At 43.6% G+C, this 15,589-nt stretch overlaps 1 protein-coding gene across 2 annotated transcripts in view; it reads left to right on the top strand.

Annotated features, from left to right (window-relative positions):
• The window catches only part of LOC137539024 (uncharacterized), a 42,923-nt gene that overhangs the window by 13,724 nt on the left and 13,610 nt on the right, over positions 1 to 15,589 (top strand). The window contains exons 2-3 of one of the 2 annotated variants that reach the window (XM_068261491.1): positions 8,363 to 8,478; positions 11,233 to 11,340. In XM_068261491.1, coding sequence (XP_068117592.1) covers positions 8,363 to 8,478; positions 11,233 to 11,340 — 224 coding nt within the window. Of the gene's footprint in view, positions 1 to 8,303; positions 8,479 to 11,232; positions 11,341 to 15,589 lie in introns of those variants that run through there. The other variant, XM_068261492.1, reaches the window with a different exon arrangement.

Below are 15,589 nucleotides of genomic sequence, written 5' to 3'. Positions count from 1 at the left end.
TATGATGATTTCTTCCTGTGATACAATGAGAGCGGCCATGTTCTGTTTGTCATCATTACACAGGTAATCTGCAACTGCATCTCCACCCCTCAGCCTGTGAAAAATTCACTCCCCCTTCCCCTCTGCCTCTGAAATCTCTGGCTAGTAACCTCCTCCTGCCCAGACTGAGCTCCCATAAGCCCTTGCTACATGGGTCTGAGTGCCTTGGCGTTTTAGAGAAGCTGTGGACGAGGCTTGTTTAGTTTATAGGGAATTAGAGTATTAAAACAAAAAAAAAGTATTTGGCTTGAGGAATGCCCTATAAACTGTATGTAAGGAACACAATTATGCAATGAATAAAAGTTCATCTCGGATCCACTTTAAGCAGAATAACGTGTAAAAAGCCTTACTTCTTAATGACAGGAGTGTGAGCTCAGCGCACGCTATGCTGTGGTAGTGCAACTGCAGCATAGCCTGCACTGCTAACTAACTTGTGCTATTTGCTAATAACGGCCTCTCCACTGACTCCGCCCTGAGCTTCAACAGGTCCAGGGGTTTTAATGGAAGTGATCCCTGCACGTTGATTGGCCCAATAGGCTGCCTGTCAATTGACAGGCTATTGGGCCAATCAAAGTGCGGGGATCATGTCCTACAAAGCCACTGGATACTCAATGGAGCGGCTGTTATTAGCAAAGAGCGCGATTTAGCGCATGATACACTGCACTACTGCAGCATAGTGTGCGCTGAGCTCACACTCCTCTCATTAAGCTGCGCTGCTGTTTAAGAATAAACACTGTTTTTGAACAAAAACAGTGTTTATTCTCGGCGAACATGTAGGGATTGGCACTGGCGACTTTTGTCCCCTGCTGCCAATCCCCCCCTGCTACCAGCAACATGCGATCGTGGGCCTTTGCCCGCACGATCGCGTGCAACCCCCCCATTTGCAGGGACGTGACTAGTGCGTCCCTGCGGTTGTAGCAGCTGCCGCTGTGGACAAGAGGCTCACGTCCGCGTGGCATAAATGGTTAATGAGAGCAGAGAGTGTTATAATGCCCTGTGCACGCTATGCAGCCATAACGCGCGCAGTGAAATTACGCTGTGCTCATTTAGTGTAAAGGTTTGTTACACTTAAAGAGACTCTGTAACAAATTTTTCAGCCTTAGTTCTTCTATCCTATAAGTTCCTATGCCTGTTCTAATCTGCTCTGGCTTACTGCAGTCTTTCCTAACTGCACTGTCTCTGTAATAAATCAATGTATCTTTCCTCTGTCCTGTTTGTCGGGCTAAAGCTTGATTGTGTGGAATGTGCAGGGCTGTTTGTGATTGGTAGAAGCGATACACACCCTCTGCAGGCCCCCTGCATACTATGAATGACTCACACACTATGCTTAGCTGAGCCTATTAGAAGCTGGTTAGTTTGTTTGTAAACACTGCCTAAAACTGTTAATTACAAGCCAGGATTGCAGCAGAGAGTGGCAGAAACAGCACAGAGGGGCACAGGAGAAAATAATGAATAGAATGGTATGCTTTTTATTGTAAGAATATTAGAGTACAGATTCTCTTTAAAGAGAAACTCCAACCTAGAATTGAACTTTATCCCAATCAGTAGCTGATACCCCTTTTACATGAGAAATATGATGCTTTTCACAAACAGACCATCAGGGGGCGCTGTATGACTGATTTTGTGCTGAAACCCCTCCCACAAGAAGCTCTGAGTACCGCGGTACTCTGGGCAAACTGCCACAATGTAACAATGTTCACAGACAGGAATTAGCTGTTTACAGCTGTCTCTAACAGCCAAAACAGCTAGGAGCAGCTACATAACCTGCCCACAGTAAAAATGTCACCATGTAATAAATGTCAGAATGTAAATCGGGGAGAGGAAAGATTTTACAATGAGCAAACACTGACTAAAAAAGTGCTTCATTTTTACAATAATTATGTATAAATATACATAATTTTTGTAAAAATGAAGCACTTTTTTTACTACATTATTTTCACTGGAGTTCCTCTTTAAGTGCTCTACTGAACGAGCCCGGCGAGTCCAATAGCTTCAAAGTACGAGAGTCCTGCACTCTGGCTCTGTAGGCTGCCTGTCAAGTGTCTCGAAGCACCCTTTACAATATCTATCTAAGCACAGCGTAATTTATCTGCACACTCTATGGCTGCATTGCGTGCACAGGGCATTATAACACTCTCTGCTCTGTAGCAGCACAGCTTAGTGAATCAAGGCCTGTGTCTGGGGCAGTCACATGTTTGTGCAATGGCTGTTCAGTCTTTAGATATAATGATGAGTTTGTATACATTTTGAAGGGAATTTTATGCTGTGTTACTTTTTGTTTACAGGTCGTCCTGGGTTTCTATTGGTTTATATGGATTATATTGGTTTATATGGACATGCCATTTGCATGGATTCTTATGGAGTAATTGTACTATATATTATCTAAATTACCCAGCAGGTAGATATACAGCGTTCCCCCCCCCCCCCCCCCTATTTTTTTTTCTTTTTTCCTATTTCTCTTTGTTTGCTCACTGTATTTGGTGATAGGTTGCACACGTTATGATGTCATTTGTATGCTTTTTGCATGCTCTCTGCATGTTGTTTATCTTATAAGGCTCGGTTACAGCAGCTTCACAGTGGTATTCTTTGCTCTCTTGGAGGATTCACCTTTTTTATTTTCTGGTGTTTGGAGCTGGTTATCGTGTTTATGACAGATTTGTATTATAATGTTTTGTGCATATGTTAGATCTTTGCTGTCCTTTTAGGCCTGAGGAAGAGTCATGGACTCGAAACAAGCCGGCATGTCGACTAAAGAAAATTTTTTTTTATCTATTGTGTTGCCATTGAAGGGCAAGTTAAAATAGTGAATGTCAAGTTTTTTTGTATTTATACGTGAAGATTAAGAGGATTTTTTTGATTTTGGTTTCTTGATTATTGATGGCAAGATATAGCCTTTGGTTACATGAAGTCTCTGGAGCAGGCTTACTCACCCAGGGTTCCTTGAGGACATTACAGGGGATCCCAGGCATTTCTCCCTCCGGTGAGATTGGCCTCAATTGGAAGAGTGAAAAAGTAACTCCTTGTCTCCTCTATAAAAAGGAGGGCTACATTTCGGGTTAGTATAATAAGGATTTCTGGAAAGTCCCGGGCCTTGGGCGGCTGCAGCCTAAAGGGACACCTGGACATGAAAGAGGGGATGCTACATATGAAAGAGGAGGCTGAAAATGGTGAGGAACACGTAAAAAAGGGAAACTGATGCTCAATGGCGTTGTTCATAAAAGAAAGGGGTTTTTGTATTATTATTATTATTTAGTATTTATATAGCGCCGACATATTACGCAGCGCTGTACAGTGTATATATATATCTTGTCACTAACTGTCCCTCAAAGGAGCTCACAATCTAATCCCTACCATTGCCTTATGTCTATATTATGTAGTGTAAGTACTGTAGTCTAGGGCCAATTTTAGGGGGAGCCAATTAACGTATCCGTATGTTTTTGGAATGTACATGGATGATACACATGGAAGAGGGGGCTGCACATGGAATGGGAGGGCCGTGCTGCACAAGAGAGGGGAGCCACGACATACTTGGCCTAGGGTGGCCTAGGAGCGCAAAAAGTATAAATCCAGTCTTGCTAGGAAGTGCAGTAATAAAAAACAGTATGATGAACGGACAGTATCATAGAGGTAGTACAATAAAGAATTATATTAGGGGAGAACTATAATTGTGGGAACTATAATGATAAACTCTAACAAGGGTTATTGTAATAGGGAGCACTATAGAGGAGAAACATGGGTTGGGCGCTAAACAAGGAGGCTGTTACAGTTAAAAATAGTTTTTAGCTGCACCGTGCCACCTGCAAAATAAACTCCCACTAAACACCCCCCCTTCTTTCCCCCCTTTAGACTGTGCCACCTGCAAAATATATCCCCACTACACTTTGAAGTGTTTCTCCAGGTTGAAGTTAAGAAAGTCTGCTCTGGGGGAGGATCCAGAGTCTTCCTTCCATTGCGGTAAACATCAGAATTTTTGCCTAATCTCACAGGCTTGCTCTTACACTCCAGTCCTCTTGGTGTCAGCCAGAAGAGTCTGAGAAACCCATACTCTAGGTTATCAAGAACCATATGTGACTTTTTTTCCCGCACAGAACTGTGATTAGACCCATAAAACCCTTTATACCCAAAGTAACTTCTGCTTATCATTCTAATTAGGATTTGGCATTACCAGTCTGCTGGATGTATCACACACTATCAATGCCTATATAAGCGCAACTAAAGACTTTCAAAAAGTAGAAAGTATTTTCGTTATTCTTTCGGGGTATAGAGAAGTTCAAGCTGCATCATGAAGGTCTATAGCATTGCGTACGTTAAAAAAGGGCGCCGGGGAAAAAAGGGCGCACGGTTTTAAACGATAAGCATGAATAACGTTTAAAAAAAAATTGTGCTATATTTCGTTTAAAAATAATGTTTTATAAAGTTATAAATCATTAAATAATGTGTATGAAATCGGCAATTGTAAAAACGTTAATCTTTCCTGTTTAAAAAGTGAAATTTATAATAATAACGTTTTATAAAACATTAATAAGAATGTTACTAAAGCCATACCTAAACCTACTCTCACACAGAGCCCTCCCTGTACCTATCCCTAACCCCTAGACCCCCCTGGTGGTGCCTAAACCTAAGACCCCCCTGGTGGTGCCTAAACCTAAGACCCCCCTGGTGGTGCCTAAACCTAAGACCCCCCTGGTGGTGCCTAAACCTAAGACCCCCCTGGTGGTGCCTAAACCTAACCCCCCCCTGGTGGTGCCTAAACCTAAGACCCCCTGTGATAAGCATTAATAATGTTTTAAAAAATATTGTGCGGTTTTTCGTTTAAAAATAATGTTTTAAAAAAGAAAAATTTTACAATTTTTCATTTAAAAATAATGTTTTAAAAAATATTGTACTGTTTTTCGTTTAAAAATAATGTGTAAAAAATTATAAATCATTAAATATTGTGTAATCATGAGAAGCAGTTGTAAAACATTAAAAGTCTCCGGGCGCCGCTTTTAAAACGTTATTTTTCTCTGGCGCCCTTTTTGGGCGCCAATTAAACGATATTTATTATGGGAGTGAATGGCGGCGCCCTTTTTGTCCACCTGCCTCATGCGCCCAAATTTCCTGCTTCCCTATAGCATCCTAGCTGATACGAGCTGTACAGGAGGTGTGCAAGGCTTTTCTTTTGGCACTGACAATATTTTCTTCTCTTCTTTCTTCCACTTTATGCTGGGAACAAGAAAATGTATGCATGCTCAAACACCAAGTTTAACCCTAACAAGTCTGGCTTAGCAAATCTGGCCTAATTGGCTTATCATGAGGCATAGCTCATGCAAATATGCATTTGCTTTTGCACGCAAAACTATGCAGGGTCAAAAACTAATACCGCGAAGCGGTTGCCCTGCGGGAATTAGTTCATGCTACATTATCACTATCCAGGAGCGCCACGGGGAGGCTTCCCAATGCCCCCATACAACCGGGGGTCCACGGGGTCCCAGGCTCTCTCACTGCCTGGGAACCACAGCGGCATCCCGGAGGGGGGAGGCTGGGTGGCGCAGGTGACCCCCCCAAGTGTGGCCAGTGCCGGGGGGGGGGTCGCACCCACCTCCCAATATTAAAAACAGGCACTTACCTTAACGTCCATTGCGTTCTGCTACATGTGCATTAACTTGGGGGCACCACATGGGAAGGGAGTGAAGCATGGGTCACCCCAAGCTTTGGAGCTCAGGGCTGGCTTACACACAACACTCCAAGGAAGGGGGGGGGGGGGCACAGACAGCTCACCCCAGAGCTCACACCACCTAGAGCAAACCATCCACCACCTGCCTCCAAAGGATACAACTAAGGAAATGCTGGGAACAAGAAAATGTATGCGTGCTCAAACACCAAGTTTAACCCTAACAAATCTAGCTTTGCAAATCTGGCCTGATTGGCTTATCATGAGGCAATGCTTATGCAAATATGCATTTGCTTTAGCATGCCAAACGACTAATATTCTTCTTCCAGTTTATTCCCAGGTGTGTTGTCACGGAGGCATTTGGAAAACAGAAGATCGTATACTTTCCTAACTGTGTCAATAATGACAGTGCAGAATTTCCCACACATTTAGTTGGGGAGTCTTGCATACACATAAATGGGGGGCAGCTGTAGGGGTAGAACATCTACTCACGTGTGCTGTCATGGATACATCAGAAAAGGAAAGCTACTTAAAGGGAACCTAAACTGAGAGGGATTTGGATGTTTCCTTTTAAACAATACCAGTTGCCTGGCAATCCTGCTGAGCTCTTTGGCTGCAGTGGTGGTTGAATCACACCACTAAAATAAGCATGCAGCTAACCCAGTTTGACTTCAGTCTCAGCACCTGATCTGCATGCTTGTTTAGGGGCTGTGGCTAAAAGTATTAGAGACACAAGATCAGCAGGAGAGTCAGGGAACCGGTATTATTTTAAAAGGAAAAATCCACATCCTACTCAGTTTAGGTTCCCTTTAAAGGTATGTATTACATTTCCCGTTGTGTTATCTATCAAAGACTGCTATAGGGTATGTGGAGAAACAAGACAGCCAAAACTTTTTTTCATGTACTAGTCTAAAACATACAGTATCTAAATACCTTCAACTGAAAAAGTTCTGCAAAGTATTTTTTTTCCTACATACAGCACTGTATGTAGGAAAAAAAATACTTTGCAGAACTTAGATATTCATACTCCTGGAAAATTTTGACTTAGTTACTTCTATTCAACCAACAAGTAATTTTTTGACGGGAAATGACATGGATGTCTCCCAAAAGATAATGACGATGTACAAGAGGCATTATTGTAGAAAAAAAAACATTTCTTAACTTGTATTTACATTTGAGAAAAAAGTGTCTAGTCCAAAATTATTCACACCCTTCCCAAACTGTCACAGTCTGAGGGGAAATCCAAAGTTCTATACTATTCCAAATAGTCCAAGCTGTTCTAAATCATCCTAATTATCTTGATTAATTGGGAACTCAACGGGTGAAAAACAGCAGCTCTCTGCATTTGGTTTGTGAACAGTCATGGCTATGACAAAGGAGCTCAGTGAGGACCTGCGGCTACACATTGTGGCTGCTCACAAGTCAGGAAAGGGCTACAATTCCATAACAATAAGTGTTGTGAATGCACCAGGGGCCTTGGACCAGAGGGGCCATTTTTCATCTGCTGTATTGACTGTTCATTGGTACCATGCTGGTAATGATACATGGGATTTGAATAGTGGTAATCATGAACCCCTTTCCCCTGCTTACACCTTTCTGATGCTGCGGCTGTCCTTAGCTGGTTTTGGTGCGCCTTATCAGTTCTTATGTATTGAGTGCTTAAGGGTGCCAATTTAAAGCTTACACTAGAACCCATTGCTTCTAAGCTGTGTCATTGCCCACTGGCCTTTAACGGATTGGTTACATGCATATTGATCTCAACACCAGACTACCTGAGAGAGAAAAGTAACCAATAAGATGATTAAAGGACAACTGAAGCGAGAGGGATATGGAGGCTGCCATATTTCCTTTTATTCAATACCAGTTTCCTGGCAGCCCTGCTGATCTATATGGCTGCAGTAGTGGCTGAATAACACCAGAAACCAGCATGCAGCTAATCTTGTCAGATTTGACAATAATGTCAGAAACACCTGATCTGCTGCATGCTTGTTCAGGGTCTATGGCTAAAAGTATTAGAGGCAGAGGGCCAAGGTAACTGGTATTGCTTAAACTGGTATAGAGACAGGATTGCCAGGTAACTGGTATTGCTTAAAAGGAAATAAATATGCCAGCCTCCATATTCTTTTCACATCAGTTGTCCTTTAATCTTTCCAGGATCCTTTGAACACTGAACTTTAAAAAGTATCCACTAGAGGGCGCTCGTTATCCAGAAAGTCGAGGATGCTGCTGGCTGCCTATCTTCCTCCTTTATATAGGGACTTCACTGACAAAATTCATGTATTGGTGAGTTGAGCGCAGTGCACCTTGTAGTGACATGTAGGTCATCATTTCTTTGCAATGTGAACTGTTTGCCTCAAAATCCAAATCCATCAGCATATCATTCTACATGCATCAGAACTGAGAAGACGTTGTGCAAAAGAGCTTGCAATTCTATCTACAACACACCTAAGTCATTTGAAATGAGTGTTATGGCGTGTGTCTGGGTGACTGTCTACGGAGGCAGGAGAAGGCTGGGAGCAGGGGAGGGTCGCTTGTGTTCGGAGGGGGAGCTGTTGGGGAGGTGTGAGGGCTTTTTGGGGTGGGATTATAAAGAGCCTGCTATTAATATTGTCTCTGAAGTGCTGATTTCACAGCGATTGTCCCGTCACCTCTCTCTGATTCTTATCCTAGATCATTTCTACTAGACTTTTATCTAACCACCATGTCCAACGGAAACCGGATGGTTTTAGTTCTGGGAGGAGCTGGGACTGTCGGATCAGGGATTGTGAAGTGTCTTCTTGAAAAAGGTAATTTTGAGGGAATAGTGAACTGATGGATAGAGGGAGAAGGACATATTGGAGGCATCACTACATAGGAATTGGGGGCAGGAGGCTTCATTCTTGGGGGGATTATGTGTACTTTGATGCTTGGAGCTTCCCGATAACTTTTTGATATGGTAAAGTGTACCCGAAAGGCATTGTTGTTGGGCGATAGCAATATATGTGTGTAAAGTCTTACATTTTAGAATTTACTTGTAAATACAAAATGAATATAGATTTTACAAGAAATAAAGGAATCTCTCGCCTATAAACATTTTCTAGGATATGCCCTGACTACTCCCAGCTGTGTGACAACCAACACAGACACAAAAACAGCAGAAGAAGAGACACCGCTTCATTTCTGCCTGGATAATGTTATCTTCAGTAACAAGGAACATTTATACTCCCGGCATTAGCTCCGACAACAACATTCTAAAGGAGTGTTCACCAACCCTGTCCTCAAGGACCACCAACAGTGCATGTTTTGTGGTAATCCACAGAGGTAGTTAATCAGCTCTGCTGAGACACTAATTACCCCACCTGTGCATGTTTGTGGTTTTCTGCAAAACATGCACTGTTAGTGGGCCTTGAGAATAAGGTTGGGAAACTCTGTTCTAAAGGATATGAGAAAAAACGATCTCACCTGTTGCCTGACATAATAGGATTACCTTTACATTTTTGTTTCAGTAGGTGTGTTTATTTAAAGATTTGGTGGGTTAAAAGTACATTTCATAAGATGTAATAAATATCTAAATATCAGTTTTAAAGGGGAGCGGCAGTTTTGAAAGTAAGAGGAACAGTTGGGGAGAGAAGAGGAATATTTATGGAAGAAGAGCAGTTGTGGAAGAAAAGGATCAGTTTTGGAATGAAGAGAAATGGTTGAGTAGAAAGATGGAAGGATATTTTTAGAAGAAGAGTTGGGATGGAAGAAGGACAGTTATGGATTGAAAATGGGCAATTGTGCATGAAGGAGGCCATTAGTGAAATAAGAACAAGCAGAGAATAGTTGTGGAGGAAGAGAGGTAGTTATAGAACAAAGTGGGTCAGGTGAGGAGGCACATACAAAGAACAAGGAGCTGTTTTAGAGGAAAGAAGAATTGGGGGCAGTTGTAAAGTAAGAGGGACAGTTATGGAGGATGAGGACTAGTTGGGAATATGAAGGAAGAGGGTTGTGGAGGAAGTTGTAAAGAGAGACCATAATTTTGTGTTTAGAAAGAGAGACCATTATTCAGTAAGGCCAATATTATGGAGGAAGAGGGACAGTCATGAAAGAAAAGGGAGAATTGTGGAGAAAGGGGAACTTTGGTTTCAATATTTTTTATTGAATTTTAATATTTAACAAAAAAGATATCAACAAGCGTACATGAGAGAAAGGAATGCATCCCACACAGGGGAAGCTTGGGTGAAATGGGAAGCAGGTGTGGAAGAAAAAGACACTTGTTTTGGAAGGGGATAGTCATAGATGAGCAAGAGACTGTTTTAGAGAGTGGAGGGGTGGTTGTAATGGAAGTGGGACAGTTGAGAAGGTTAAAGGGATTGTTTAGGATGAAGAGAGACAGTAGTGGAAGAAAAAAGTTTTTGGAAGAGGGTTTGTTGTATAGTAAGTGGAAAGCAGATGGTTGTGGAGAAAGAGACTTGGCTGTAAAGAGAAAGTTGTGCGAGAAAGAGAACTTTGGACTAGGAGGGCAGTCTTGGTGAAAAGAGAAACAGTTGTGGGGGATGAGGACAGAAGAGGGACAGCTGTGAAGTGAAAGTAACAGTTTGGAAGTAATCAATGAAGAGAGGTCTTCTTGCATAGAATATGGACAGTTAAGGAGGAAGAAGGGCAGTTGTAGAAAGAGAGCAACAATAGCAAGGATTATTTAGGAAGAGGAGCATGTATGGAGAAACAGACAATTGTGTACTGAAGCTAGATACAGGAGAAAAGGGACTTGGTTTAAGGTAGCCATACACTGGTCGATTTGCCATCAGATTCGACCAACAGAGAGATCCCTATCTGATCGAATCTGATCAGAAAGGGATCGTATGGCTACCTTTACTGCAAACAGATTGTGAACCGATTTCAGCCTGAAACTGTTCACAATCTGCGGTGGTGGTGCTGCCGCCGCTACCCGCCCACCCGCATACATTACCTGCTCCGCTGGTGCGACTGTCCCCGGTCACCGCTCTTCTTCTCCGTCTCTGCTCTGGTCTGCTCTGGTCTCCGGCATGCTTCCCTTCTTCCTGTCTGGGGGAAGTTTAAACATTAGAGCTCCCTCTACTGTTTAAACTTCCTGCTGGGACAGGAAGAAGGGAAGCATGCCGGAGACCAGACCAGAGCGGAGACGGAGAAGAGCGGAGACCCAGGAGTCGCGCCGGCGGAGCAGGTAATGTATGCGGCTCTATTGCGTCGGTCGTCGGGCACTCGAACGCCGCTAGCGATGCGCTCTTTACCCGCGGGCGATCGACGGTTATTTTCCGCACGGCGCGATCGACGGGATCGGACGGAATGGATCGAAATTCGGCGTGTAGCGTGAACGATTGGCAGCAGATTCGATCCCAGTGATCGAATCTGCTGTCGAAACGGGCGCAAATCGGGCCAGTGTATGGTCACCTTAAGAAAAGAGAATGTCAAAGAGGAACACTGGAGTGAAAGGAGCTGTTTTAGAGGGAAGGATAGGATTGGGGTAAGAGCAAGGACTTTTCGATGCTGTGAAAGCTTATTTTGCTTGGATCCACTGAACTCGGTACTCTGTTTTGCAGGCTTCCAGGTCGCTGTGATTTCCAGAGACAATTCCCGTCTTGAAAAGCTGAAGAATTTTGTGCCAGCCCAGTACAGAGATGACTTGCACACCATGGTGGGAGATGTGGGTAAGAGATAGAAAGGGCATTGCACCTGTACCTGTCTTCTGTCTCCTAAAATGTACGGCATGGTGTGCATTCTGTGTCTGCGAAAAGGATCACTGATTGTCTACACACTAGATAATGGTAGAAAGTTCTTCCACCTAAATTCTGGTATCAGATTGAGGTAGAAGCAGTTCAAATCGCACACAAACATCAGGTAGCTTTTGGTGATGTGGCACAAGTGTTCCCAGCTCTGCCCACCTACTGTGACCATTATAGTTTTCCTGGATGTTTATTATATATCCAAAACCTGCCTAGGTTCTACTAATTCCACCTGCTCAACATCTCCCAACATATGCACCTTCCTGTCTCAACAGTCAATCAAACTCCTAGCACATGCTCTTTTTACCTCTCATCTCAGCTGTTGCAACATCCGCTCGCCTTGCAACTCTCACAATGAGTGAATACTGCTGCAGACTTACTTGTACTTCTTGCCACTCCTCATCTGCAGTTCCTTTCCGGCAATCTCTACAGTGCGCCTATTCCTCCACTGCTCCTCTGCTCATGTCCTCTTCAAAACTCTATACTGATGCCTCCCAGTACTCCTCATCTGCTGCTTCTCTCTGCAAATCTCTACACTGGCTCCTCCCATCACTCCTCATCTGCTGCTCCTCTCTGCAAAATCTACACTGGCTCCTCCCACCACTTCTCACCTTCAGATCCTCTCTGCAAATATCTACACTGCTTCCTCCTTCCACTTCCTTGTCTGCTGCTCCTCTCTGCAAATCTTTATGCTGGCTTCACTCACTACTTCTCATCTGCTGCTACTCTCTGCAAATCTCTACACTGGCTTAACTCACTACTTCTCATCTGTTTCTCCTCTCTGTAAATTTCTACATTGGCTCCTCCCATCACTCCTCATCTGCTGCTTCTCTCTGCAAATCTACACCGGCTCCTCCCACCACTTCTCACCTCCAGCTCCTTTCTGCAAATATCTACACTGCTTCCTACTACCACTCCCTATCTGCTGCTCCTCTCTGCAAATCACTATGCTGATTCTTCCCAGCACTCCTCATCTGCTGCTCCTATCTGCAAGTCTCTACACTGGCTCCTCCTATCACTCCTTACCTGTTGCTCCTCTTTGCAAATCTACACTGGCTCCTCCCACAACTTCTCACTTCCAGCTCCTTTCTGCAAATCACTATGCTGATTCTTCCCAGCACTTCTCATCTGCTGCTCCTCTCTGCAAAACTCTGCACTGGCTTCTCCCACCACTTCTCATCTGCTGCTCCTCTCTGCAAATCTCTACACTGGCTCCTCCCACCACTTCTCATCTGCTGCTCCTCTCTGCAAATCTCTACACTGGCTCCTCCCACCACTTCTCATCTGCTGCTCCTCTCTGCAAATCTCTACACTGGCTCCTCCCACCACTTCTCATCTGTTTCTCCTCTCTTCACATCACTTTGCCTGTAGTGAGTGCTAGGTGTGTGATGTAGTCCAGTTATTGGAGCTCTGCACATCAATGCACATAAATCATTCAGGTATAAGTTCACCCCCCTTTGCCTGTAGTGAGTGCTAGGTGTGTGATGTAGTCCAGTTGTTGGGCTTCCGCATATCAATGCACATAAATCATTCAGGTATAAGTTCACCCCCCTTTGCCTGTAGTGAGTGCTAGGTGTGTGATGTAGTCCAGTTGTTGGGCTTCCGCATATCAATGCACATAAATCATTCAGGTATAAGTTCACCCCCCTTTGCCTGTAGTGAGTGCTAGGTGTGTGATGTAGTCCAGTTGTTGGGCTTCCGCATATCAATGCACATAAATCATTCAGGTATAAGTTCACCCCCCTTTGCCTGTAGTGAGTGCTAGGTGTGTGATGTAGTCCAGTTGTTAGGCTTCCGCATATCAATGCACATAAATCATTCAGGTATAAGTTCACTCCCTTTGCCTGTAGTGAGTGCTAGGTGTGTGATGTAGTCCAGTTGTTGGGGTTCCGCATATCAATGCACATAAATCATTCAGGTATAAGTTCACCCCCCTTTGCCTGTAGTGAGTGCTAGGTGTGTGATGTAGTCCAGTTATTGGAGCTCTGCACATCAATGCACATAAATCATTCAGGTAGAAGTTTTGTTTGAAAGCGCTGCCATGTTTTTGTTTCCCACTATGCAAGTTCAATGTAAGTGTACTTGTGGCAAGCTGCATTCACTGCTTCAAATTCACTTTCAAAACTTTTAGATTAGAATTAGCACATAATTTGCATCTGTTTTGCATTCAAGGCATGTATTTAGTTCCTGAGGGGCTTTGCATTGCCTCTGTAGGCTTGCAGTTCGGATGCATCCTTGAGCGCTGTCACTTATTTGTCTGTTTAGGTTCATGTGAGAGTCTGGATTCTGGTTGAAGGTATTTTGGATCATTCCTCTTTACAAAACATCTCTAGTTAATTCAGGTTTGATAGCTTCAAAGCATGGACAGCTCTGTTTAACTTACACCACAGATTTTCAATTATATTCAGATCTGGGGACTGAAATGGCCATTCCAGAACGTTGTACTTGTTCCTCTGCATGAATGCCTTTTCCTCTGCATGAATGCCTTAGTGGAGTTTGAGTAGTGTTTAGGGTCGTTGTCTTGTTGAAAGATCCAGCCCCGGCGCAGCTTCAGCTTTGTCACTGATTCCTGGACATTGTTCTCCAAAATCTGCTGATACTGAGTGGAATCCATGCGTCCCACAACTTTGACAAGATTTCCAGTCCCTGCACTGGCCACACCGCATGATGGAACCACCACCATATTTTACTGTAGGTAGCAGGTGTTTTTCTTGGAATGCTGTGTTCCTTTTCCTCCATGCATAACAAGGGGCTTGTTATACCCAAATAACTCAATTTTAGTTTCATCAGTCCACAGCACCTTATTCCAAAATGAAGCTGGCTTGTCCAAATATGCTTTAGCATACCCCAAGCGGCTCTGTTTGTGCTGTGGGTTGACTCTGACTGTTCTTACCATTTGTCGCTTCCGTTTATCTGAGATTTTGTTTGGTCTGCCACTTCGAGCCTTAAAGGGATACTTAAGTCTGGCCAAAAAAATGAGTTTAACTCACCTGGGGCGTCCCTCAGCCCCCTGCAGCTGATCGGTGCCCTCGCAGCTCCGCTCCGATGCTCCTGGACCCGCCGGCGACGACTTCCGGTTTCGCCGTCACCGGCCGACAGGCATGGGAGCGCGAGTGATTGTTCGCGTTCCCAGCCACAATAGCACCCCCTATGCGACTATTGCGGCCTTCTTGCCGCAATAGTCGCATAGGGGGTGCTATTGTGGCTGGGAACGCGAACAATCATTCGCGTTCCCATGCCTGTCGGCCGGAGACGGCGAAACCGGAAGTCGTCGCCGGCGGGTCCAGGAGCATCGGAGCGGAGCTGCGAGGGCACCGATCAGCTGCAGGGGGCTGAGGGACGCCCCAGGTGAGTTAAACTCATTTTTTTGGCCAGACTTAAGTATCCCTTTAACTTGAACTGAGTCTGTGGTCTTCCATTTCCTCAACATGTTCCTAACTGTGAAAACAGACAGCTGAAATCTCTGAGACATATTTCTGTATCCTTTCCCTAAAACAAACTTTGTCTTCAGGTCATTTGAGAGTTGTTTCGAGACCCCCATGTTGCTACTCTTCAGAGAAAATTAAAAGAAGAGGGAAACTTACAATTGACTTCCTTAAATAATCTTTCTCATAATTGGATTCACCTGTTTGTATAGGTCAGGGTCACTGAGCTTACCAAGCCAAATTGAGTTCCAATAATTAGTTCTCAAGGTTTTGGAATCAATAAAATGACAAATTTATGCACCTGCCTAATTGTATTTAAACAATTATTGCACACTTTCTGTAAATCCAATAAATTCATTTCACTTCTCAAATATCACTGTGTGTGTCTCCTATATGATATATTTAACTGACATTTTTTATCACAACAACCAACGATTTATACAGGAAAATCATGACAATGCCCAAACGTTCGTACCCCACTGTTATACACAGTGTAAGTGCAGTGAGAATCCAGTGGTGGTATGATGAATACAAGAAATTGTTTTGTATCTCCTTCTCAATCATACAGTATATATTTATGGATGTACTATAGCACTAACTTTTTCTGAAGCAATTTACAGAGTACATAGTCATGTCACTAGATGTCCTCAGAGATGCTCACTATCTAATCCTAGTAATAGTTATAGTCTAATGTCCTTCCATATTATTATTATTATGTATTTATGTAGCACTGACATCTTCTGCAGCAC

This window comes from Hyperolius riggenbachi, chromosome 11 (genome assembly GCF_040937935.1).
Source record: "Hyperolius riggenbachi isolate aHypRig1 chromosome 11, aHypRig1.pri, whole genome shotgun sequence".
Lineage (NCBI taxonomy): Eukaryota > Metazoa > Chordata > Amphibia > Anura > Hyperoliidae > Hyperolius > Hyperolius riggenbachi.
The sequence above is the reverse complement of the archived record's forward strand: the minus strand, read 5'-3'. Positions and strand labels throughout refer to the sequence as shown.